The sequence below is a fragment of the Erinaceus europaeus genome, chromosome 8, assembly GCF_950295315.1.
Source record: "Erinaceus europaeus chromosome 8, mEriEur2.1, whole genome shotgun sequence".
NCBI classification, from domain to species: Eukaryota; Metazoa; Chordata; class Mammalia; order Eulipotyphla; family Erinaceidae; genus Erinaceus; species Erinaceus europaeus.
In genome coordinates, this window is record NC_080169.1 from 94,220,249 (window position 1) to 94,245,496 (window position 25,248).

Sequence of the window (25,248 nt, forward strand, 5' to 3'; positions counted from 1 at the left end):
TCCCCCTACCTTGTAAAAGGTGCTTCCTTTGTACACTCAGAAATCCATCCTACTATTTTACAGTGTCATCCTTAATTTCATCCTCACTTGTAAGCAGAAATATGTGGTAACACAAAACAAAGTGCCATGTCCTAGCTAGTTAGAGATTCAGGTCTCCTATCCTTTGGAGTTGTCCTGAACAAAAATTGGAAAAAACAAAAACAAAAAACCCACCAAAATAAATAAATAAAAATTAAAAAAACAAACAAACAAAAAAAACAGGCTTCTCAGGAGAGAATGCTGCAGGATCTTATCTCCTCTTAATGGTTTTACTAGAAACTTTTCTTGCTATGAACTTTAGAAATGATGGTGAGCATTTGCAGTTTTTGAAACTTTGGTTTTTGCTATGCTACTTCTCAAGAAACTGGTGAAGGCTATTGTGGCATTCATTCCTTACTAAAAATCAGAGTAGTCTTAAAAATTAAAAGGTCTAGTATTAGTAGTCATTCTGCTATAATAAAAATATAGGGAGGTGAGACTTCTAGCACTGAATTACCAATTCTAAAAATTGTAATTGTCCCTAGAAAAAGCAAGATTTCTGATCACCTATAAACAGATGGAAGGGGAACACATTCCTGTCACATTTATGTGTCTTGGAGAGGAAGCTATTGCCAGAACAGCATGGAAGGAGCACTTCAAGACCTTTTTTGCTTTTTCTCTTACCCTTTCTCAGGAGAGGAATAACTTTTTTATTGATGAAGACAGAAGAAAATAAAGCTAATCAGTCTCCAAATACAACCACTGACAAAGCAAATGAAGTAATACTTGATATTTCCAAAATGAAAAATTTCTCATTGCAGCTCTTTCTAATATTATGATGTGAGGTTAAAGAAAAGCCCTGCATACTGATAACAGCCTTTAACCCGAAACCAACTGTTCCTTGTTCTGCGTAAATATTTCCTCCTGTACCCACCCTGTGAAAACTATAAAAAGGTGGGATGAAAAATGATCGGGGTCACAGGCTCTCCCCTTGCTTGGAAGGGTGTCGGCGGCCTAAGCTTAAGCTTCCTGATAAAGGCTCTTGCTATTGTATGTGATTCTGGTCTTCTTTGCATGAGATCGGGACTCGAACTTCTGGGCATAACAATGGAGTGTAATTTTTTTGTTGTTGTTGAATAATTTTAGTTTAAATGCCCATAAACTTTTGGAAAACTAAACAATTGTCTCATCAAAATGAACTTATCAATTATGTGTAATCCAAAGACGCACATTTACACTCCTATTTTTCTTTAATAAAAGATTACAGGTTAAGCTTGACTTCTTTACTTTGACAACTCTTTAAGAAGCATTAATAGATGGGAGTCGGGCTGTAGCGCAGCGGGTTAAGCGCAGGTGGCACAAGGACCGGCATAAGGATCCCTGTTCGAACCCCGGCTCCCCACCTGCAGGGGAGTCGCTTCACAGGCGGTGAAGCAGGTCTGCAGGTGTCTATCTTTCTCTCCTCCTCTCTGTCTTCCCCTCCTCTCTCCATTTCTCTCTGTCCTATCCAACAACGACAACAACAATAACTACAACAATAAAACAACAAGGGCAACAAAAGGGAATAAATAAATAAAATAAATATTTTTTAAAAAGAAGCATTAATAGAGAATTCACTGGAAGCATAAGAACTTCCTTTTTAAATGTATCAAGTCACTTCTAATGTGACAGGGACTGTATGTCAGAAATGAGATGGCCATCTCTCTTCTGAGTTTACCTTAAAATAACATTTTGTCTGGAAATATTATTTATTATGAATAGTTTAAAATGATAGAATATTTTATCTGATTAATGACTTTTTGATAAGATATTTGATTTTTAGTCTTTTAATTGACCCACACCATAATTTTAATAAGAAAGACATTTGTCTTTGTTGCAAAGGAAGTATGTCCTCTTATTTCTTAATCTTTATAAACTGACTTCTTTATGCTTATGCTTGAGACTGTCTGCCTCAGGCTGGCCTCATTCGTATGCTAATAGTCCCAAGTTCCTTTTAAGGTCCCAACAAGGATCTGGCATCTTTTATAACTCAACTGTGTTTCATCAGATGACAAAGACCAGAAGAAAACAAATGCACAAGTAACACATACTTGTTGTCTCTTTGAAAAGGCTAAGACCTGTTTTCAAAAATATACTTTCGAGAGAAATTATGATGAAAGACTTTTTGGCCTTATTTTTGAGTATAGATCAATTTCTTGTCTGACCTACTGTATGTACTTTTCACATATAGCACTTTAATTTATTTGAAGCATAATTTATTAAGAAAAATATTACTACTCATTGTTGGCATATGGAAATTCCAGGGGCTATACCTTGGGCCTCATGCACATGACTTCTGTATTCTAGTAATCTCAGGGGACTACTATACCCATAATATTGTCTGAAATGAAAAATTGCTTTTGTGAACATAGCTCCTTAAAATTTATAGTTATGTCAGATTTTATTTTAAATGTATATTTGAAAATCATTCTCATTATTTTTAACTATTGAAGGTTTGTTTTATTTCTTTTCTACATGTACAGTTTCTCTAAAAAAAAAAATGTTTTTTTTTCAGTATATAGTGTATCATAACCTAATATGTACCATGCAATAGCATCAAAATGTTTTATCCAAAGCAGGCTAGTAATCTAACTGCGAGTAAGTCTTAGGAACACAATACTTTATGAGAGAGTAATTAACTTTATCTACATAATTTTAAAGTGTTAAGTTCCTTTGCAGTATCTGGTAAGAACTGGCATTGGTTATTTCCAGACAAGGGCAGTTATATCTTTTTTTCTCCAGGTTTTTTTTTTTTTATATAATTTATTTATAAAATGGAAAGTTATAAACTGAAAAGACCATAGGATAAGAGGGGTACAATTCCCAACACCAGAAATACATATCCTATCCCCTCTCCTGATAGCCTTCCTATTCTTTATCTCTGGGAGTATGGACTCAGGGTAACTATGGGGTGCAAAAGGTGGAAGGTTTGGCTTCTGTAATTGCTTCCCTGCTGAACATGGGTGTTGGTAGGTCCATCCATACACCCTGCCTGTCTCTCTGTTTCCTTAGTGGGGCAGGGCTCTGGGGAAGCAGAGCTCCAGGACTCATTGGTGGTGTGTCTGCCCAGGGAAGTCCGCACTGTAACATGGCATCATGTTAACATCTGGAACCTGGTGGCTGAAAAAAAGTTAAGATATAAAGCCATATAAATTGTTGACTAATAATGAACCAAAAGGCTGGAATATTGCAGATGAAGATTTGGGGTCTCTGTTTTAGAAATAGCTTGTAGGTCTATTTTAGGTAATTCCAAACGGTCTCTGACTATTCGTTTTTGTCTGAGCTTGGCACATGATATGCAGGTGGACCCAAGTTGTTTTCTGGGGAGAGGAAGTCATGGCTGGAAAAAAGGCTAGAAAGCTGGATCAGGGAAGAGTAGCTCCAAAATATGGGAAAAGTATATAAATATTGTTGGCTGTAAACCTCATGGATTTGATCTGGGGCCCATAGTCAGCACAGGAGTTTATGTAACCTCTACATCCCTGTAGGCGGGAATTTGCATTCTGTGGTCATGAGTAGAGACATTCTAAGTTGCACCAATTTCAGGACCCATTTTCTTTAGGTGGTGGATAGTGGAGGTTATTTTTCCCCCCTTTTGTTGCCCTTGTTGTTTTATTGTTGTTGTGGTTATTACTGTTGTTGTTACTGATATCATCATGTTGGATAGGACAGAGAGAAATGGAGAGAGGAAGGGAAGACAGAGATGAGGAGTAAACACCTGAAGACCTGCTTCACCACTTGCAAAGCGGCACCCCACCCCCACCCTGTGGGTGGGGATCTGGGGCAAACAGAGCTGGTCTTTGAGCTTTGGGCCATGTGCACTTAACCTGCTGTGCAACCACCACAGAAGTCTGCCGGACTCTGCCCCCTTCTTCAGAGAGGAAAAAAGCAGGCCATGAAATTTCCCTCCAATAAATACTTACTAGAGAGTAGGTTAGCAATTAATTTTTCATTACAGAACATCCAATTTTGTACTCAATGGCTCTGCTCTGCCTTCTATTCTGAGGCTTACATACATATTTTTGAGCAAAATGACGATGCCCAGGATTATCATTTTAAACCATAAGAACTTAAAGGTAGGTAGATGTTTATCATCTTAAAGATTTTGAAGGAAAATCTTAGTATTACAAATAAAAGAAACAGAGGAGCTGTGTATCAGGAAAATGAATTCCTTCTGCTTAGAGTTGGTTAGAGATTTCTGGGTTGAGTCAGCAGACTTTTCCTGACGTAAAAGGATACTCAGGATATTCAGGATATTCAGTAGCCATTTAAAATATTCACCAGAAGAACCATTTTGGAAATTCTACCAATCAGGACTATAGAAAAGTTTCCTAAGCCAACCTAAATGGGCCAAACCAATCACAAAGGTCAAATGACACTGCTTTTAGTTGTGATAGCAACTAGCCTATCACAAATAGTGGTCTGAGATCACTCAAATGAGCCTGGCCAATCACCTGTAGGAAGGGGAGGGACAGAGTTTGATACACCTATATAAACTTGGAGTCTCCAACCTTGTTTCCCCAACACACACATTGCTACCTCCAATACCTGAGTATTTCTGAAGTGACTTACTCTCGTCTTTACAGAAGTATATTGTTGAATGCCTACTTTTGTTTTCTTTTTTTTCTGTATTCTTTTTTGCTAAGAAACTCTTGGGTGTTGACACTCATGCTAACAGTGTCTTCATCCTGTTTTCTAAGACATGCAAGAGCCTAGTAGCAACTTTTTCACTAATACATTAATAGTGAAACAATGTATAAATTTCTAACATCCTTTAATGGATGATGACCATGCTTCAAGGGACTCAGGAGTAATAAAACCATGCTGCCGGTATGAGGTATATAGCTGCCTTCAAAGTCAAAACATAATAAATGAAAATGTGAGTGGGGTCAATTTTTTCTTTCTTTGTTTTTAGAGCCTACAGACTGAAATTTTTTTTAAGTTACCTTTATTTATTTATTGGATAGAGACAGCCAGAATTTGAGAGGGAAAGGGGTGATAGAGAGGGAGAGAGATAGACACCTGCAGCACTGCTTCACCATTGGTGAAGCTCCCTCCCCTGCAGGTCGGGACCAGGGGCTTAAAACTGGGTCCTTCCTCACTATAACATGTGCCTCAACCAGGTGTATCACCACCTGACTCCTCAGTTTTTTTCTAATTAATGAGAAAGTTACAGAAACATACCATAGAGCACTGTTATACTCTGGCTTATATTGGTGCTGGATATTGAACCTGGGACCTTAGTCTCAAACTTTTTATTTTATTTTATTTTATACAACCATTAGGCTATTTTCCCAACTCACTATGTTCTAAATTGATGTCTTGCATGGCTGTAATCTCTTCGCTGATACTCAGTTGATCTAAGGCAGTATCAACAGTTGCCCAACTCTGTGGCAAGCAACCAGTCTAGTCACATGTAGACACGTGGCAAGCAACCAGTCTAGTCCCATCTAGCCATGAGAGCCTGATAGCATGGGTGGAGCTAGGGAAAGGATCTAGAGGAATTTTTTAAAAGGCTGACCTGGAGAAGGAACATGTAGCAACAAGCAGCTAATTTGTTGCTTAGTCATGGGGTGGTGTGTGTGTGTGTGTGTGTGTGTGTGTAAGGAGACAGAAAAAAAGTGGAAGATACCAAGAGAAAGGAACTGCTCCCTACAGTCATGTTAATGAGGCCAGTGGTAAGCTTGAAACAACATTGAGACCTGCCTGCAGGGAGCATATATTTGAGAAATACAGCAATTAGAAGAAAGAGGCACCACATTTACTTATTTTGTACATATTCTTTGTGCCTCGCACATTTGATCAGGGACTATTCCTTTCACCTACTATGGAACATGTATTTTCCATTAACTGGGAAAAAGTGACTAGCAATGTTCCAGAATAAGAGAAAAGACATACTTGGCAATTTAGTAATAAATGGGGGAGGAGTTCTTTTTTTTTTTTTTAACATTGAGGTACCCCACAAAAGAGAAAACAATCAATGGAAAGTTATGTTTGGAATAAGATAGTAGAAAAAAATTTTTAAAAAATATTTTATTTTATTTATTCCCTTTTGTTGCCCTTGTTGTTTTATTGTTGTAGTTATTATTGTTGTTGTCGTCGTTGTTGGATAGGACAGAGAGAGATGGAGAGAGGAGGGGAAGACAGAGTGGGGGAGAGAAAGACAGACACCTGCAGACCTGCTTCACCGCCTGTGAAGCGACTCCCCTGCAGGTGGGGAGCCGGGGTTCGAACCGGGATCCTTATGCCGGTCCTTGTGCTTTGCGCCACCTGCGCTTAACCCGCTACGCTACAGCCCAACTCCCAGTAGAAACTTTTCTAATGAATAGATTCTCTCTTATACCTATATTGCATTCTTTTTTACAATTTTATTTATTTGTTTATTTATTTTTGCCTGAGCCTAAAATCTGATGTGCAGGTGAATTCTAATTATTGTCTGGGCAGATGATGTCATGGCTGGGAAAAGGACCAGAAAATTGGATCAGGGAAGAAAGTAGCTCCCTAATATGGGAAAAGGTTATAAATATTGTTGACTGTAAACCCCATCAATTTGATGTGATCTGGGGCCCATAATTAGCTTAGGAGCCTGTGTGACCTCTACATCCCTCTAGATATGAGCTCACATTCTGTGGTCATGAGTAGGAACATTCCATGCTGCCCCAGTATCGACCCATCTTCCTCAGGTGTAGCATAGAGTATGTTGTCCATCTTCCCTTTGGAGGTTGGAACATTCTTTACCATTGTTTATCCAGGTTGAGGGCAAGTTCCTATGGGGGCCCACAAAGGTGTCTATTTTATTGTTCCTGATAGAGATGACCAGTAATAATGGAGAGAGGGATATATTTGAGGTCTAGGACCATCAAGTCTGTTTGGGAATCCCAGGACTCCCCAATTAGGGCCCCAGCTGGTGGAATGGCCTAATAGTGACTAAAGGGTCATCGTTAAAGTCTGCCAGTCTCTTACCCTTATTCAGCTTTTGCAGTCCTTGCTTTGATAAGGTTAGCTTTGGAGTGAGTGAGAGAACTGTAATAGGAAGTAGGTGAGGAGGGTATCTAAGTCTAAGTGGACACTATTTCATTATGAATTTGATACTGACTCCATATCTCCTAAAATTGATTTTTTTTATATATATATTCATTTGAGTAGCTCTTTTTTTTACTTCTTTGAATGGTTACATGAACTAATTCTTATTTGTTCGTTTGTTTATTATAGCCTAGAAATATATTTTTTGACACCTAGTGGTTAAAAAAACTTTATGCATCATAATGCACATATGCCTAGGGGCTTTGTTGGTGAAAATCTAAGTTGGAGAATCCACAGACCCTGTTGATCTTGATTCCTGGTTTTAAATAATGACAACAATAACAAAACTGGATAACATGAGAAGAAACAGAGAATAACACTGCCACTTAACAAGACCACCATTGTCAGAATTTGGGTGTGCCTGTAGGCACTGCTACCAGTGGACCCTGGAATCTTAGTAATCACTGGCTCCACAGCTTCTCAACCTCAAGATCTCAACTTGAAATTCAGAATAAGATGTATTTAGTTGTCCTGGACATGGTCATGCACCAGCAACCTGATGCCTACACAGACAACTGGGAAAGTATCTGCACATTATGGTTTACTGAATAAGCTGAAGAAAAGCACTAAGTTTAACGAAAGCAATTACCATATTTAACTAATTTATCAATTAAATATAAATACAGTGCCAGAGATCCTGGTAAGATTTTTTTTAAAAATGTATTTTTGTGATTATAGTTAGTTAAAAGATTGTAAGATGACAGTGTATAGTGGTAATATGGGTTTATAAATTCAGTACTTAACTAGCATATGGTTGTGTAGCCCTGGGAAATAATGAGGAGGAAGGATCACTCCTATTTTATATTTGCTTTAGATTATTTTCTATTTGCTCCTCCTGTTTTGTGTGGATAGATTTCTATGGTGATTTCCTCAATGATTTTACTTGTACTTTCTATAGATTTGTTTACTTTATCCTGTGGTTGTCATAAATTCATAAATATCATAACTAATATATTTTGTCTTTTTATCCGTCCTGATGTACTGTGATGTAATAAACCTTGATTATTTTAAACCTGCATCAAGTGCTGTGCTGCCCTTCCAGTTTTTATTTTTTAACTATAATAATGAAGCACTTGATGTGGGGTACCAGCACCCCCAGTTAGGTGTCCATGTACAAGTATCAGGGTTCAAGAACCATGTCCTGGCCTTCAGGGCAGAAGGTTCACTAAAGGTAAAGTTTCTGGTCTGCAGGGATCTTTCTCTTTCCCTCTATACCTCACCCTTTACTCAATTCTCTGTCTTGTCAAATAAAAGTAAATAAAAGTTTAAAAGTGGCCAGTGGTTGTAGTGGATTCTCTACGCAGGCACCAAGACCCCAGCAATCTTTGGTAGCAAAATAAATAAAAATATAATTCAGTACTAATATGCAATTAAATGAATAGACAAAATAAAATAGAACAATGAATTGAATATAGAAGTAAAGCTAGCTTTGCAGAGGATGATAATAAAGTGATTATAAAAAAATCTATTTCATTCTGCTAGAGGAAAAAATACATATAAATTCTAAAGACATTTAACTTAGCAAATGTTGACAGGATAATCTCATTTTAAAACTAATCTTTGTACAACAATATTAGAACAAATTATTAGATAGAATATGGACTCCAGATCAAATCGAAGGGGTTTACAGTTAATAATATGCATATACTTTTCTGATATTTGGGAGCTACTCTCTACCCAGATCCAGGTTTCTAATCCTGTTTCCAATTCTGACATCATCTCCCCATACAATACCTTTAGCCCACCTGCATGTTAGCTGTCAGGCTCAGGCAAAAATTAGTAAAGTCATGGGCCCCTTGGAATATACCTAAAATAGACCTACTGGCTTTTTCTGCTGTAGTCTCCCATGTCTCATCTGCTGTAGTCTCACCTTTAGGTTCCTGATGATTTAACAATTTGTTATGCTTTGTATCTTAAGTGCTTTTTCAGCCACCAAGCTGTACATGCTACCATGATGCCAACTTGACTTCCCTGAGCAGACAACCTAACAAATATACCATGAAACACCATCTCCCCAGAATCCTGCCCCACTAGGATAGATAGAAACAGGCTGGGGGTATCGATTGACCTGCATGTCCAGAGGAGAAACAATTACAAAAGACAGACCTTCCACCTTATGCATTCCCATAATGGTCCTGAGTCCATAAACCCAGATAAATAAAGAATAGGAAAGCTTCCACTGGAGAGGATGGTATGAGGAACTCTGACAGTGGGAATTGTGTAGAATTCTACCCCTCTTATCCTATGGTCTTGTCAATCATTATTAAATAAATAAATAAATAGATAAAGGCTAAATTCTACATCATTGTAATATACAAGTGCTTCCAGTCTAAACTCTTCCTGAAATGTGCTTTCTATCTTTCATTTAAGTAAAATCAGTTGCATGCCACATTCCCTACTCACCATACTTCTTATTGTCTCCGTGACCCACGTTTATTGACAGGGTTTGGTGCCTCTAGAAGAAATTCACTGATCCTGGTGGTCATTTTTTTCTTCTTTTCCTCTCTTTTTAGTGAGAAAGAAATTGAGATTGAATGGGGAGATAGATATGGAAAGAGAAAGAGAGAGATTTGCTGCACTGCTTTATTACTTATGAAACTTCTCCTGCAAACAGAGAACAGAAACTTGAACCCAGGTCCTTCTGCATGGTAATAAATACATCCTACACCTCTCCCTGACCTTTTTTGTTGTCTCTTAAGATTCCCTCCCCCTACCCCCAGCCTCCAGGGCCTCAAGTCTCCTCGCCACCAGAAAGCCTTTCCTGATATATCACTTCCATATCAGTGTAGACACACCTCCTTTATGAACATGTAGCAGTCCCCCAGGGCAGACTTTGATCACAGCACTTATCTCTGTAAAAACCATAACAATCTATTTCTGTCTCATTTCTACCTCTGACCGCAACAGAGAGCTTCCTAAAAAAAAAAAAAAAAATCACTGGGAGTCCGGCTGTAGCGCAGCAGGTGAAGTGCAAGCGGCACAAAGCACAAGGACCGATGTACCTATGTAGGGATCCCAGTTCGAAGTCCCCCTCCCCACTTGCCAGGGAGTTGCTTCACAGGTCTGCAGGTGTCTATCTTTCTCTCCCCCTCTGTCTTCCCCTCCTCTCTCCATTTCTCTCTGTCCTATCCAACAATGATGACATCAATAACAATAATAATAACAACAATAAAACAAGGGCAACAAAAGGAAATAAATATTAAAAAACATTTTTTAAAAAAGAACTTCAGAATCAAAGACAGAATATAAATACCCTGAAAGCAATTAGTTTTCTCAACTTCTTCACCTATAGGGGGGTTGCTTCACAGGTGGTGAAGCAGGTCTGCAGGTGTCTATCTTTCGGGGTCTGGGTGGTAGTGCACCTGGTTGAGCGCACGTATTACAATGCGCAAGGACCTTGGGTCAAGCCCCTGGTTCCCACCTGTAGGGGGAAAGCCTTGCAAGTGGTGAAGCAATGCTGCAGTTGTCTGTCTCTCTCCTTCTCTATCACCCTGTTGGTCATTACGCCAGGTCCCTTGCATTGCTTGATGCTGTGGTCTATTTACATAATCACTGTTTTGCCTGAGACCCGCCCTGCCTGCAGGGTATTGGTTTAATCCCATTGGTTAGAACCTTCGCAACAGCTGCTATGGAAGCTTTCTATGTTCATGCTCTGTTTTTGCTCCACCCCCTTTCCTAGCCATTTTCTTTTCCCACTTGCCATTTCTGGTTAAAGAGGTTTTAAAAAAGGTGCTTTGTTCATTTCCTCTGCCCATTTTTGGATGGGGTCATTTGCTTTTTTGGTGCTAAGTTTGCTGAGCTCTTTATATATTTTGGTGATTAGTTTCTTGTCTGATGTATGGCATGTGAAGATCTTCTCCCATTCTGTGAGGGGTCTCTCTGTTTGTTTAATAGTTTCTTTGGATGTGCAGAAGCTTTTCAATTTGATGTAGTCCCATTGGTTTGTTTCTGCTTTGGTCTTCCTTGCAATTGGGTTTGATTCATCAAAGATGTCCTTGAGGTGTATGTGGGAAAGTGTTTTACCAATGTTTTCCTCTAAGTATTTGATTGTTTCTGGTCTGACATCTAGGTCTTTGATCCATTTGGAGTTGATTTTTGTTTCTGGTGAGATAAAGTGGTTCAATTTCATTCTTCTGCATGTTTCAACCCAGTTTCCCCAGCACCATTTATTAAAGAGAGCCTCCTTTTTCCATTTAATCCTTTGGGCCCCCTTATCAAAGATTAGATGCCCATAGGTGTTGGGATTTACATTCACCACAGAGGAGATCCAAAAGGCTAACAAACATATGAAAAACTGCTCTAGGTCACTGATTATCAGAGAAATGCAAATCAAGACAACACTAAGATACCACCTCACTCCTGTAAGAATGGCATACATCAAAAAGGACAGCAGCAATAAATGCTGGAGAGGATGTGGGGACAGAGGAACCCTTTTACATTGCTGGTGGGAATGTAAATTGGTACAGCCTCTGTGGAGAGCAGTCTGGAAAACTCTCAGAAGGCTAGACATGGACCTTCCATATGACCCAATAATTCCTCTCCTGGGGTTATACCCCAAGGACTCCATAACACCCAACCAAAAAGAGGTGTGTACTCCTATGTTCATAGCAGCACAATTCATAATAGCTAAAACCTGGAAGCAACCCAGGTGCCCAACAACAGATGAGTGGCTGAGAAAGCTGTGGTATATATACACAATGGAGTACTATGCAGCTATCAAGAACAATGAACCCACCTTCTCTGACCCATCTTGGACAGAGCTAGAAGGAATTATGTTAAGTGAACTAAGTCAGAAAGATAAAGATGAGTATGGGATGATCCCACTCATCAACAGAAGCTGACTAAGAAGATCTGAAAGGGAAACTAAAAGCAGGACCTGATCAAATTGTAAGTAGGGCACCAAAGTAAAAACCCAGTGGTGAGGGGTAGGCATGTAGCTTCCTGGGCCAGTGGGGGGTGGGAGTGGGTGGGAGGGATGGGTCACAGTCCTTTGGTGGTGGGAATGGTGTTTATGTACACTCCTAGCAAAATGTAGACATATAAATCAGGAGCTAATTAATATGAGAGGGGGAAATCAGTTGTATGTCTCAAAGTTTCTCAAAAGACAAACTGAATCTTTTTAATATATAGGCTATGTATATGATTTGCGGACTCTCTCAAAAGCCTAGACCAAGTAGATTAGAAGCTTCCAATAGCACAGCTATATACAAGATACTGGGTACTGTCCAGCAAACCATAACAAAGGGACTTTTCAAAGTTAACCCAATTAACAAATAATGTGATGATAATATTAACTATTGATTGTCTTTTTGAACCCTAAGACAGCAGGAACCTCACATCTTCACTATAGAGCCCCTACTTCCCCCAGTCCTGGAACCCTTGGATAGGGCCCACTTTCCCGTATGCATCTCCCAATCCAAACCAAATAACATTGCATCTGCCGATCACAACCTAACCAAAGCAACGATTGCTACCTCAACATGCTTCACCTCAGAATGTATCCAGAGACTTCACGTGTGGAATGACAACCCTTCAGCTTCATTACTCGGGTTCCAGATGCCACCAGGATGCTGGCTAGGCTTCCCTGGATTGAAGACCCCACCAATGTGTCCTGGAGCTCAGCTTCCCCAGAGTCACACCCTACTAGGGAAAGAGAGAGGCAGACTGGGGGTATGGACCGACCAGTCAACGCCCATGTTCAGCGGGGAAGCAATTACAGAAGCCAGACCTTCTACCTTCTGCAACCCTCAACGACCCTGGGTCCATGCTCCCAGAGGGCTAGAGAATGGGAAAGCTACCATGGGAGGGGGTGGGTTATGGGGATTGGGTGTTGGGAATTGTGTGGAGTTGTACCCCTCCTACCTTATGCTTTTGTTCACTAATCCTTTCTTAAATAAAAAATTTTAAAAAAAAAGGTGTTTTATCTGATCAATAAAGACATTGCATTGCGTTCAGCTCAGCTGCTCAGTTCCTGTTTCCTCTCCCACGTTGCTGAGTAAGCAGCCGCCTAGGTTGGCTCCAGTCAGGTCAAGTTCTCTCCCCTGCTATGCAACCCGACATTACCCCCTTCCTCTTGATTTCTGGCTGTCTCTATCCAATAAATAAAGATAATTTTTTTAAAAAATCACCAGATCCTTTTATATTTGTTTATTGTATGTGCTACCTAGAACAATCTGTGGTATATGTTGGTGTGCAATAAATATTTGTTGAGTGAAAAAAATATATAGTAGATAATAATCACATTTCTATGTTAAAGACTGAAAAGTATAAACATTATATTTGGGAATACAATTTTTTTCACCCAGAATTTTCTTGATATTTTTATTATAAATTGCAAAACACTTATAAAGACATTCATTTGCACTAAATTGTCAATATTCAGAGCATTTCTTTTCTGAGAAAACTAGCCTCCAAGTGTTATAAGTCTCAAAATCATTTTAGGGCCAAAAATATTAAGTGGTTCTTTTAATTTTGCATATATATTCATAGTATAGAAGATATTTGCTGAAGATTAAGGTCAAGAAGGAAATATAAAATTGAATATAAATTTTAGTTCTTGTTAAAATACTCCTGACTACTATTGTTTTGGCATTCTCTGATTCAAGTTGATATTTCAACAAATTCTGAAAATTAACAAAAAAAGTCAATTCTGTGCTGTTAACAATCAAATTCAATCAAATGTAGATTTAATTAAACATAGTATCAATAGCTATAGCAGTGACATTGTCTTGACTGATGTTGACAATTAAAAGTATGATTCATGTTCTTTCTTAATCAATAATAGTTTTCAGTTCAATTTGATCATGAAAACCCAAACTTTACTAAACTTTATAGTATTTTGGCTATGTGTGTTGATTCACATTTCAAATACAAAACCTCAGGAGTTAGGTATTATTACAGAAAAATCTATACTGTTATATATAAAATGTAAAATATTTTAAAACATGAAGCATACCGGTAGAAAATGTATTTAACATTGAATTTGTATAGAATAGGTTGTATTATTTTTCTTCTTTTTTATATATATCTTTATATATGTTGTGTGTGTGTGTGTGTGTGTGTGTGTGTGAAAGTGTTTTTCTGCTTAATAAGACAAGTCCTATTAGGTGATCTTGGAAAAGATTTTTATCTGATTGTGTCACACTTCCTGGGGACTTTCCCAGAAACACATGGAGACATTTTGCTAGCTGCTGTGTGAGACAAGACTTTTCTAGAGAGTTTAGATTTTGCTTTGACCCTAGAAGGTCTAGAAGAATGACCTTTTCTTTTTCTATTTAAAAAGACATCAATACAAATGTCTTCTGCAACACAAACATGAATAGTCTTGTTCTTTTGTATTTCAAATGTCGCACGACAAGGGATGTTGGCATAACAGCTGCAATAAAATTTATCAGAAAAGTAGTGCAGATCTTCAAGTGTGGGTTTTCCATGGATACTGTATTTTCCATTATTCCCAGTTTGAATAGCAAAATTCCTTGGGTTCAGGTGAAGATAGTCACTTGAATTCCAGTATCTCCTTATACATACTCCTTGGTCTTGGCAAAGCATTTGGCTACACATTTTGCCTGCTAATGTGACATTGATCAAGTAAGGATTCAGTTTGGTCTTCACATAATTGCTTAGGTTCATACAAGATTGCTGTAAAGTTATACAAAAATAATGTTAGATTATCAATGGATAAGTTAGGATGTGGCTCGGGAAGTAAAACAGTGGATAAAGCTATGAACTCTCAAGCATGGGGTCCTGAGTTTAAGCCCTGGCATCCAATGTACCATAGTGATGCTCTTTCTTTCCCCCTCTCTTTCTCTCATAATTGAATTGATCCTTAGGAAAATTAGTTTATATGTAAATTAATTCATTCTGGTAAGCAATATCTAAAGAGACACACAAAAATGCAGTGGATGCTTAATTTTTTCTTTTTTTTTTTAACTTTAACAAACAAGATTATTTCAAATGTTTTTGTAACACCTGTAGGTATATTTCACATGCCATGAAAGATTAGCTGATTGAAACATGCATACCAATTACTTGGTCTTACTTAATAGATGGTTAAGGCTGAAAATGAATATAAAAATTATGCACACGGGCTTCCATGCCCGAAGAACCAAAGGTTGCAGGTTCAATCCCAGACACCACCATAAACCAGAGTTGAGAAGTATTCTGGTAAAACAAATTAAATGAAAATGAAAGTGATTGTGAGGCCAGTTGATGGTGCACCTGGTTGAGTGCACATATTACTGTACACAAGGAAGTAGGTTTAAGCCCTTGGTCTCTACCTGAAGGGAGGACCTCTTTTTAAATATTTTTTTTATTATTTTTAAATATTTATTTTATTTATTTATTCCCTTTTGTTGCCCTTGTTGTCTTATTGTTGTAGTTATTATTGTTGTTGTCGTTGTTGGATAGGACAGAGAGAAATGGAGAGAAGAGGGGAAGACAGAGAGGAAGAGAGAAAGATAGACACCTGCAGACCTGCTTCACCGCCTGTGAAGCGACTCCCCTGCAGGTGGGGAGCCGGGGTTCGAACCGGGATCCTTATGCCAGTCCTTGTGCTTTGCGCCACCTGCGCTTAACCCGCTGTGCTACAGCCCGACTCCCTAGGGAGGACCTTTATAAGCTTTATAAGTGATGAAGAAGTGCTGCAGATGTCTCTCTCTTTCCCTCTTTACCTCCCCCTTCCCTCTATATTTCTCTGTCTCTATCCAAAATAAAATACATTAAATATTTTTTAAAATTAAAGAGATTAACTATGGAGGGGGTGATACTTGAACTGACTCACCTGACAAAGTTCATACATTACCAGGTATAAGGACACTGAATTACCACACGGGAATGAATGCTTGCAGACAGGAAGCTTCACACATCATGGGGCAGTTCTGCAGTATCCTCTCTCTCTTTCTCTCTCTCTCTGAAAATAAAAAAATGACTACTGGGAGTGGTAGAGTATTGTAAGCACTGAGCCCCAGTGGTCACCCTGGTTGAAAAATAAAAAGAAAGAGAGGGACAGAGAGAAAAAGAAAGGAAGGGGGAGAGAAAGAAAGAAAGAAAAAAGAAAGACAGGATGGGAGTTGTTTAGTTAAATTGGAAAGAGGTACCTTAGTTACAGAATAGGCTCTTGGTCCATATACCCTGATAAGCAATAAATATACTTGTCTATAGTTATCAATAACCAAAGGATAGTGATGTCTCACTATTCTCTTAAGTCTTAGTTTCCTAAACAAGTTACCTTGAAGTTTAAAGCAGTTAACCTGGATAAGCACCAAGTTAACAATTTTGTAAAGAATGATCTTACCACCTGACACATTGTTGTGAAAGTGAAAAAGTATGTACAAGGGCTTAGCAGATCAGATCAAATTGATGAGACTTACAATCAATAATATTTATACACCTGCCCCATATTTGGGAACTATTCTCTTCCCTGATCCAACTTTCTAGCCCTTTTTCCAACCATGACATCATCTCCCCAGATAACAACTTGCATGCACCTGCATATCATATGTCAGGCTCAGGGAAAAAAAAATAGAAGAAGAAGAAAGAAAAAAGAAAAAAGAAACTAGTATAGCCATAGGCCCTTTGGAATATAATCAAAATAGGCCTACTAACTATCTACAAAACGGAGACCCCCCCCTAACTCTTCATCTGAACTATTCCAGACTTAGGTTCATGACTAGTCAACAATTTGTTTGGCTTTAAATGTTAACTCTTTTTTCAGCCACCAGGTTCCAGATGCTACCATCATACCAACTGGACTTCCTAGGGCAGACAACTCCACCACTGTGTCCTGGAGCTCCCATTCCCCAGAATCCCACCCCACTAGGGAAAGAGAGAGACAGCCTGGGAGTATGGATCGACCTGTCAAAGCCCATTTCAGCCAGGAAGCAATTACAGAAGCCAGACCTTCCACCTTCTGCACCCCATAATGCTCCCAGAGGAATAAAGAATAGGAAAGCAGAGGACTCTGGGGGATAATGGGGGGGGGTGCTTTCCAACCCTGGTGCATGATGGTGGAAGAGGAAACTGAGAAATTTGACACATATACCAACAACTGTATATACTGTAAATCATTAACCCCCCCAATAAAAAGTAAACAAATAAACTAAGTAAAAATGCAACCAAGAACTAAGAATTGTAGCAGTTTTCACTTGATTTTTTTTTCCTTATAGCTTGAAGATGATGCAGTTGACAGTAAGTAGAAAAATTAGCTTTAAGGATTGTCCTACATTTAAATGTTTTGGCCTAGAATTTGAGGTCATGTTCCCTTACTTGCCAACAGGGATGTTGCTGATATGATTATGGGAAAGAAACATAAGACAGAATATTGTGTTCATTTAACTGAATGAGATCAATACAACTATATGAGACTTTAAAATTATTTAAAAAAATCTGCTTAGGAGTCATAATACAAGATAAGAAAAACACAGATTCTAAGGTGAGTCTTAACTCAGAGTGACTGATATTGTAGATGAGGAGAAATTCAGGGAGTCACAAAACTATAGTGATCACTATTCATCCTTCTCATTTTAGCTGATTTCATTGAACACGGCTAAATACCAGATGATCTCACTCATAGGTGATGCTTATAAAACAAGGACAGAAAGAGAAAACAGAGTGAAACTTGGATTGGATGTGGTATATTGCACCAAATCAAAAGCGGGAGGAAAGTAGAGTTCTGGACCTAAGAGGGTTATGAGAGTGTTTTTCAGACATGTATTACTGGGACATGAGATATTTTATCCAGGTGTCAACAATTCCAGCCCTCTCCCACCAAACCACCCCCTTGCATAAAGAGAAAGGGAGGTGTAGGGACACCTAGAAGCTAAAGAAGAAAGGGATTTGCTATAATTCACAGGAAATGCATTTTTCAACAATACAAATGAGTAAGGCAGAAAATATTTCTCTTTTGCTGACACTTTAGTTTTCTGAGAGGAGGTTAAATTTCAAACCTATTGAACTCTGAGGTAATTTCTATTGCTTAAACTATTAACTTTTGCTGCAATGAATATGACAATAGGCACCCTCTTAACTCACTGATGACTTTGCATGTTACTTTGAATAACGGTCATGCCTTATACAGTATTTATTACTTAATTGTGTGAACAATCCCCAGACCACTAAAGATAGAAGTCTTATCATCAAATTCTTGGTAATTCAACTTACCCTACTTTGGGTTAAATTGAAATTTCTCCATATTACAATTCCAGAGGCACCTAGAGCAACACTTTCACCAATTGTACTTTCAAGGTCAACCTGACAAAAGTGTGATAGAGTTAACATCTAGTATAATGGCAATATTATACACAGAACAACCACACCAAAGGTACACATGCACTGTCAACCACTACTATCCTCAACCATATAAGTGTATCTTTTATACAGCCAACTCCCTACTATAACAAGCTTTTCAATTATCATTTTAATTCCTTTGACAAAATTACAGCCTTGTGATAGAAAAAAAAGGGAAACATTTAGTACACTATGCTATTCTTCATGATTACATAAATAATGTATGATTATATTAAATATATATATTACTTTATATTCATGTGATGATGCAGAATTACTTGTACACAAATTAATATAAACTAAATTTCACTCACTTCAAAATGATTTGAAAACCCATTAAATCAGGATGTTAGTAAATAATGGTTATGCAAAGAGACTGTCACATGTGAGGCTCCAAATTCCCAGGTTCAATCCTTTGCAACACCATTAGCCAGAGCTGAACAGTGCTCTGGCAAAAAAGAAAAAAAAGTAAGTAAGAAAATAAGACAAAAAGAAAAAGAAAAAAAACACCTGGGTCTAGGTAGTAGCGCAGCAGGTTAAGTGCATATGGCACAAAGTGCAAGGGCCAGAGTAAGGATACCGGTTCGAGCCCCTGGCTCCCCACCTGCCTGAGGGTCACTTCACAAGAAGTGAAGCAGGTCTACAGGTATATAATTTTCTCTCCTCATCATTGCCTATCCCTCCTCTCTTGATTTCTCTCTGTCCTGTCCAACAATGACAGCAATAGAAACACAATAACAACAATGATAAACAATAAGGGCAATAAAAGGGAAAAAAAGTCCTCTAGGAGTAGTGGATTCGTAGTGCAGGCACTGAGCCCCAGCAATAGCCCTGGAATCAAAAAAAAAAAAGAAAGGAAGAAAGAAAGGGGAAAAGAAAGAAAACCCACTAATATTTCACAACCACTTTATCCTAACTTACTTACTTGAGGAAGGTATTTTGTAGAAAGATCTTGAAAATCTGGACGAGTATATACAAAAACTGGAATTGGTCTTTTAGTGTGAGGTGCCTTAGAAACCCGAATGGCTTCCTGAATACGATTTCGAACAAAGAGTGCAGCTTGAGGAGTAGAGCTTAACTGGGCCTTCAAATAAATGGAAGGGTAGAGGGCAGTGCTTTCATTCCACATCCAGTCGAGCTCATCATTTCTCCTTTTTTCCACACCACTGCAACCTCCAGTATAATTGGGTGCGTTGTTATAATAATTGTAACAGTCAGGAAATAGATAATAACCCCATAAGAAATTTGGTCTCAGCAATTTCCCCAGACTTAAAGTTTCTTGCATAAAATTCTTTGCAGCCTTCTCAAATTCTCTTTTGGCTACTTTGATTGTCTCCGTTTTGTTCAGTAGTATACTTCGTTGTCGAACCAACTTCATCGATAGCTGCCTATACACGTCGTTAGGTTCCCAGTTTCTTTCCCAGAGAGGTTGCCACTCTTCCCAGTCAATCACAGCCAAGCCCACATTATCAGTTGGAATGTAGTGGGTAATATCTTCTTTAGCTGCTCTTAAATGCCTTTTTAGGGATCTCAACCGTGGAATTCCACCATTCACTCTTTTCTTTGTCTCTCTATTTATGTAAGGATAGTAACCAAGTTGATCAGGATAAAACAAAGTAATGTTTTGTCTAGTGACGTCTTTCTGAGAGCTTCCAACTAAAGAGAATAGTCTCAGATCTAGTGACACACCATGTCTTTTATTACAGCGTTCTGTTGGAGCATTCCAGGCCCAGAGGTACGGAACATTGGGAATGAGAGGAGGTGCTCTGAAATTCTGAGTCGAGCATATTGTAAACAGAAGGAAGGTAAATGCTGCCTGAAATGGTCCATTGAACCCAACAAAACTTCTAAAGAAGGTCTGAGTCAAACTTAGCATTTCCATGGTAAGGACTATAAGCATCACTTGTTTCTTCCTATACGCTTTCTTTTGTTCAATATTTGTTGGAGAATACAAATACCAGAGAGAGATTTGCTTCAGATTTCAGGAATGTATTGTAAGGTGTTCCTTATAAATAAAAAAAAAAGAATATAAAATCCATTGTTACACATTTCTATAAAATATATTATAGTCTTTACCAAGTTGTATATTGTAGTCTTTACCAAGTCATCAATTTTAAGTGCAAAGTGTCTAGTTTGTGCTGATGACTAGTGACCATTTCCTGTGCTTGGACCAACATAAATATTTCCTCTAATTATAGAAAGATGTGCTCCTGGACTGAAAAAATTAATATCATTAAATGATGATACTACTCAGAGTCATAAACATATTTAATGTCAAGCCACTCAAGATTCCACCAAATTTCTTCAAGAGAATTGAATAAAAGCTACAAGAGTTTATCTGGAAACAGAAAATACCAAGGGTTGTCAAAGCTATCTTACTAAAGAGGGATAAAACTGGAGACTTTTCACTTTCTTTTTAAAATTTTTTATATTTATTTATTTTCCCTTTTGTTGCCTTTGTTGTTTTTCATTGTTGTTGCAATTATTGTTGGTATTGATGTCGTTGTTGTAAGATAGGACAGAGAGAAATGGAGAGAGGAGGGGAAGACAGAGAGGGGGAGAGAAAGATAGACACCTGCAGACCTGCCTCAATGCCTGTGAAGTGACTCCCCTGCAGATGGGGAGCTGGGATCCTTACTCCTCATGCCACATGTGCTTAACCTGCTGTGCTACCGCCCGACTCCCTTGACTTTTTACTTTCTGACCTCAACTACTACAGAGTTACTGTCATCAAAACTGCCTGGTTCTAGAACTAAAATAGAGGAGTGCAGTTTAAAGCCCAGAAATAAGTCCTCTCTTTGACAAGGGGGTCCAGAACATTAAATGGAGAAAGGAGAGTTTCTTGAACAAACGGTATTGGGAAACTTAGGTTGAAGTGTGCAGATGAATTAAACTATGCACAAAATTCAATTCCAAATGTATCAAAATACATGGACATTAAAAACCAGAAACCATTAAATCTGGAGAAGAAAAATTGGCAGAACACTTGATAATTTCTGCTTCAGAAATATCTTCAGGGGCAGGGTAGTGGTGCACCTGGTTGAGTGTACGTGTTGCAGTGCACAAGGACCTAGGTTCAAGCCCCCAGTCTCCACTTGCAGGGGGAAAGCTTTGTGAGTGGTGCAGCAGTGCTACAGGTATCTCTCTGCCTCTCTCCTATCTCTCCAGACCCCCTTGATTTCTGGCTGTACCTATCCAATAAATAAAGATAATAAAAAAGAGAAATATCTTCAAAGACTCAAGTCTAAAACAAGGAAAACAAAAACCAAAAAATGAATGGGACTACATCAAAAAGAAAAGCTTCTATACAACAGAGGGACCCATTACCAGAACAGAAGGATACCCTAAGAGTGGAAGATCTTACCACACAATACAGAATATGAAGAACCAATAGCCAAGACATATAAAGAACTCAGTGAACTCAGCAACAGCAACAAAACAACCCCATTAAATATGGTGGGAGCAAATGGACAGGATCTTCGTAAAAGAGATCCAGAAGGCCAACAGACCTATAAAAATGCTCAAAGTCTCTGATTATCATAAAAATGCAAATTAAGATAAAAATGAGAGAGGCAGACTGGGGGTATGGACCGACCAGTCAACGCCCATGTTCAGCGGGGAAGCAACTACAGAAGCCAGACCTTCTACCTTCTGCAACCCTCAACGACCCTGGGTCCATGCTCCCAGAGGGCTAGAGAATGGGAAAGCTACCATGGGAGGGGGTGGGTTATGGGGATTGGGTGTTGGGAATTGTGTGGAGTTGTACCCCTCCTACCTTATGTTTTTGTTCACTAATCCTTTCTTAAATAAAAAATTTAAAAAAAATGAGATACTAATTTACACCTGTAATAGCATACATTAGGAAAGACAGAAACACAGAAGCAATAAATGTTGGGGTGGATGTGGGGAAAGACCTCTACACTGCTGATGGGAATGGAAATTGATTCAACCCCTGTGGTAAACAGTCTGGAGTTTCCTTAAAACACTACAAATGGACCTACCTTATGACCCAGGCAATATCGTTTCTGGAGATTTATTCAAAGGAAAAGACAAAAAAAAAAAAAACCAAAAAACACCTGTCCAAAGAGGAGTATGCTTATCTTATAGCAGCACAGTGTGTAATAGCCCAAACTCTGAAGCAACCCAGATGAACAACAGAAGATGAGTAGCTAAGAAAACTGTGCTATGTATACTTTATGGAATACTATTCAACTGATAAAAATGATGACATCATCTCTCTTGCCTCATATTGGATGGGACTTGAAAGAATCATGTTAAATTAGATAAGCCAAAAACAGACAAAAATGAGATGATCTCACTTATAGGTGGAACTTAGGCAACAAGAACAGAAAAGGAAAACAAAGTGAAACACTGACAGCGTTTAATATATTTCAAAAAAAAAAAAAAAAAAGGACACCAGGGAAGAATGGAAAGAGAGAGGATGAAGTGCGTATTTGGTTGAGGTGCATGATGGGAGAAATGGTGAGTATGTCTGCATATACTTAGCACTGGGAGATAAGAAATTGTACCAGTGTGGTAACTACTATATTATAAACCACCAGACCTCCAATACAATAACATAAAATAAAATACTTAATAAAGTACTTCAACCTGGGTGAGACACATGGAAAAGCTGTGTACTACCCAAGTGGGCTATTCTGCCAGACCTAAGAAAATTTCTTATAAATTAATAAAACAAATTAGAACTGATTTTTTCAAACTGATAAAGAAAATCCTATTAAATCATATCTATTAGTTATAGGGAAATCATTTCTGAATCCAATTCCTTTTTGTCAGGTAGAATAGGAGAGGGTACAAAAAAGAACAAAGTATATGTAAATAAAAAATATCTCAATAGCAGTTCCAAAAATTATTCTCTATTTAATTGCTACTGAGTAACAGAGACATTATTATACACGTTCACTTTTTTGCAAGAAACATTTGTGCACAGCTAACAAAACAGATCACTTAGATAGTAAGCTGTTTTACTAGATTTAAGGCTGGTCCTCACTGTACTAGAGGAAAATTTAGTGCTTTTTATTTTTCTTCCCTTTTTCTGCTTGTCCCTATCAGGAAAAACAAAATTCCTATTGTACCATGATAGAATAAGATTAATAAAATTAAGAAGCTAGAAACACATGGTTCTGACTAAATATGACTCCAAATAATGAATCCTTAACCAAGTTACATTGATGCACTATAAAAGATTAGTATTTCAGCTTTTTTTTTTTTTATTCCAGGGTTATCGCTGGGGCTCAGTGCCTGCACTACTATGAATCCACTGCTCCTAGTCACTGTTTTTCCCCTTTCATTGCCCTTGTTGTTTATTGTTGTTGTTATTGCTGTTGTTGTTGGATAGGACAGAGAGAAATTGAGAGAGAGGAAGACAGAGGAGGAGAGAAAGGTAGACACCTGCAGATCTGCTTCACCATTTGTGAAGCAAACCCCCTGCAGGTGAGTATTTTAGCTTTTTTAAAATGTATAGTGGGTCAATACAAAAAGGGTTTTATTGAAGAGAAGAAAGTGATTTATTTTAATCTTGAAAGAAAATTACTCTGGAAAGAATGTGAATATGTTTATAATAGCATGCAAAATAACTTTGCAGAACTCAGAGACATTGTAACAGATCCTATATAACTTTAATTGTAGAATTAGACCATTATCTGATTTTGGAACCATTTGACACTCAATAGTTATATACTAAAAGACTTAGGTAAATTGATTAATTTAACTTATTTAATTATATATTAACTTAGTAAATTGACTTAGTTAATTGGTTAATTTTATACTCTGTAGATTTCTGTAAATGCTAAAGTATGTTCCATGATGACAAGTAAAATGAAGATGTCCAAAGATGAGAGCATATCAATCAGAATTCACAGAATTAAATGTTACTTAGAAGACAAATGCGTATTCACATAAGGTAGTGACACATCCCTATACAACTGAAACTAAGTAAGTGAATAAAGTTCTGAAGTGTCCCTAAATTCTAAAGGCTAGATAAAAACACAATAGAGGTTGGACAGTGGTACACTTGGCTGAGCACAAATGTTACCATGTGCAGTTACCCAGGTTCAAGTCATCGTCCCGACGCACAGAGGGAAGCTTCATGATTGAAGAAGCTCTGCTTCAGATGGCTCCTTTTCCCTACCTCCTCCCTTCTCAATCTCTCTCTTTCCTATCAAATAAAATAAAAGGAAAAAGTAATGAAAATAATAATGAAAAAAAGTGACGACCAGGTGCAATGGATTCATCCTGAAGGCACTAAGCCTCTGTGATAATCCTGGTGGCAAAAGTAATATTAATAAATTAATCAATTAATTGAAAAAAATAGTTTCACTAAGAGATGCTTTGAATCTCAAAGTAGAAATAATGGTGCTTCCCAGATCCAGCTGCAGGAAGGACATTCCTTCTGCCTCCTTATTTCGCAAAAGCTATTCTAACTCTTCTTTTCCTGGTTGATGTTTTCCTGAGACTTCTTTTTCTGCCTGGCTTTTTGTGTTTATCTTTGTAGTCTCTTCTTCTTCCTCCTCCCTATTCTCCACTCCTTACTACCACATCACACAGATTTACAGAGCTGTTCTGTTTTCCCTTGATAGATGTCACCACACATGCACAGGGCAGTTGGAACTATTAGGGTGAACACAGTCTTTAGGTCAGGATCATTCAGAAGTTTTCAGTAATGCTGTCTTTGTTGACCCACTTATAGTCTGAAAATTACTGATCATGATTACTAACGATCTTAGAATTTTTCCCATGATAAATGAGCATTAAAACTTTAAATTTTTAAAAATTATTTTATTATCTTTTATTTATTGGATAGAG

At 38.0% G+C, this 25,248-nt stretch overlaps 1 protein-coding gene across 1 annotated transcript; it reads right to left on the reverse strand.

The window, feature by feature from the left end:
* Positions 1-14,247: 14,247 nt before the first annotated feature.
* LOC103121177 (hyaluronidase PH-20-like) lies at positions 14,248-20,624 on the reverse strand. Its single transcript, XM_007531693.2, has 3 exons — positions 19,349-20,624; positions 18,298-18,387; positions 14,248-14,778 (listed from the first exon to the last, which is right to left on the reverse strand). Exons 1-3 carry the CDS (start codon positions 20,321-20,323, stop codon positions 14,266-14,268), a joined length of 1,578 nt encoding a protein of 525 aa, XP_007531755.2. The 5' UTR covers positions 20,324-20,624; the 3' UTR covers positions 14,248-14,265.
* Positions 20,625-25,248: the final 4,624 nt, after the last annotated feature.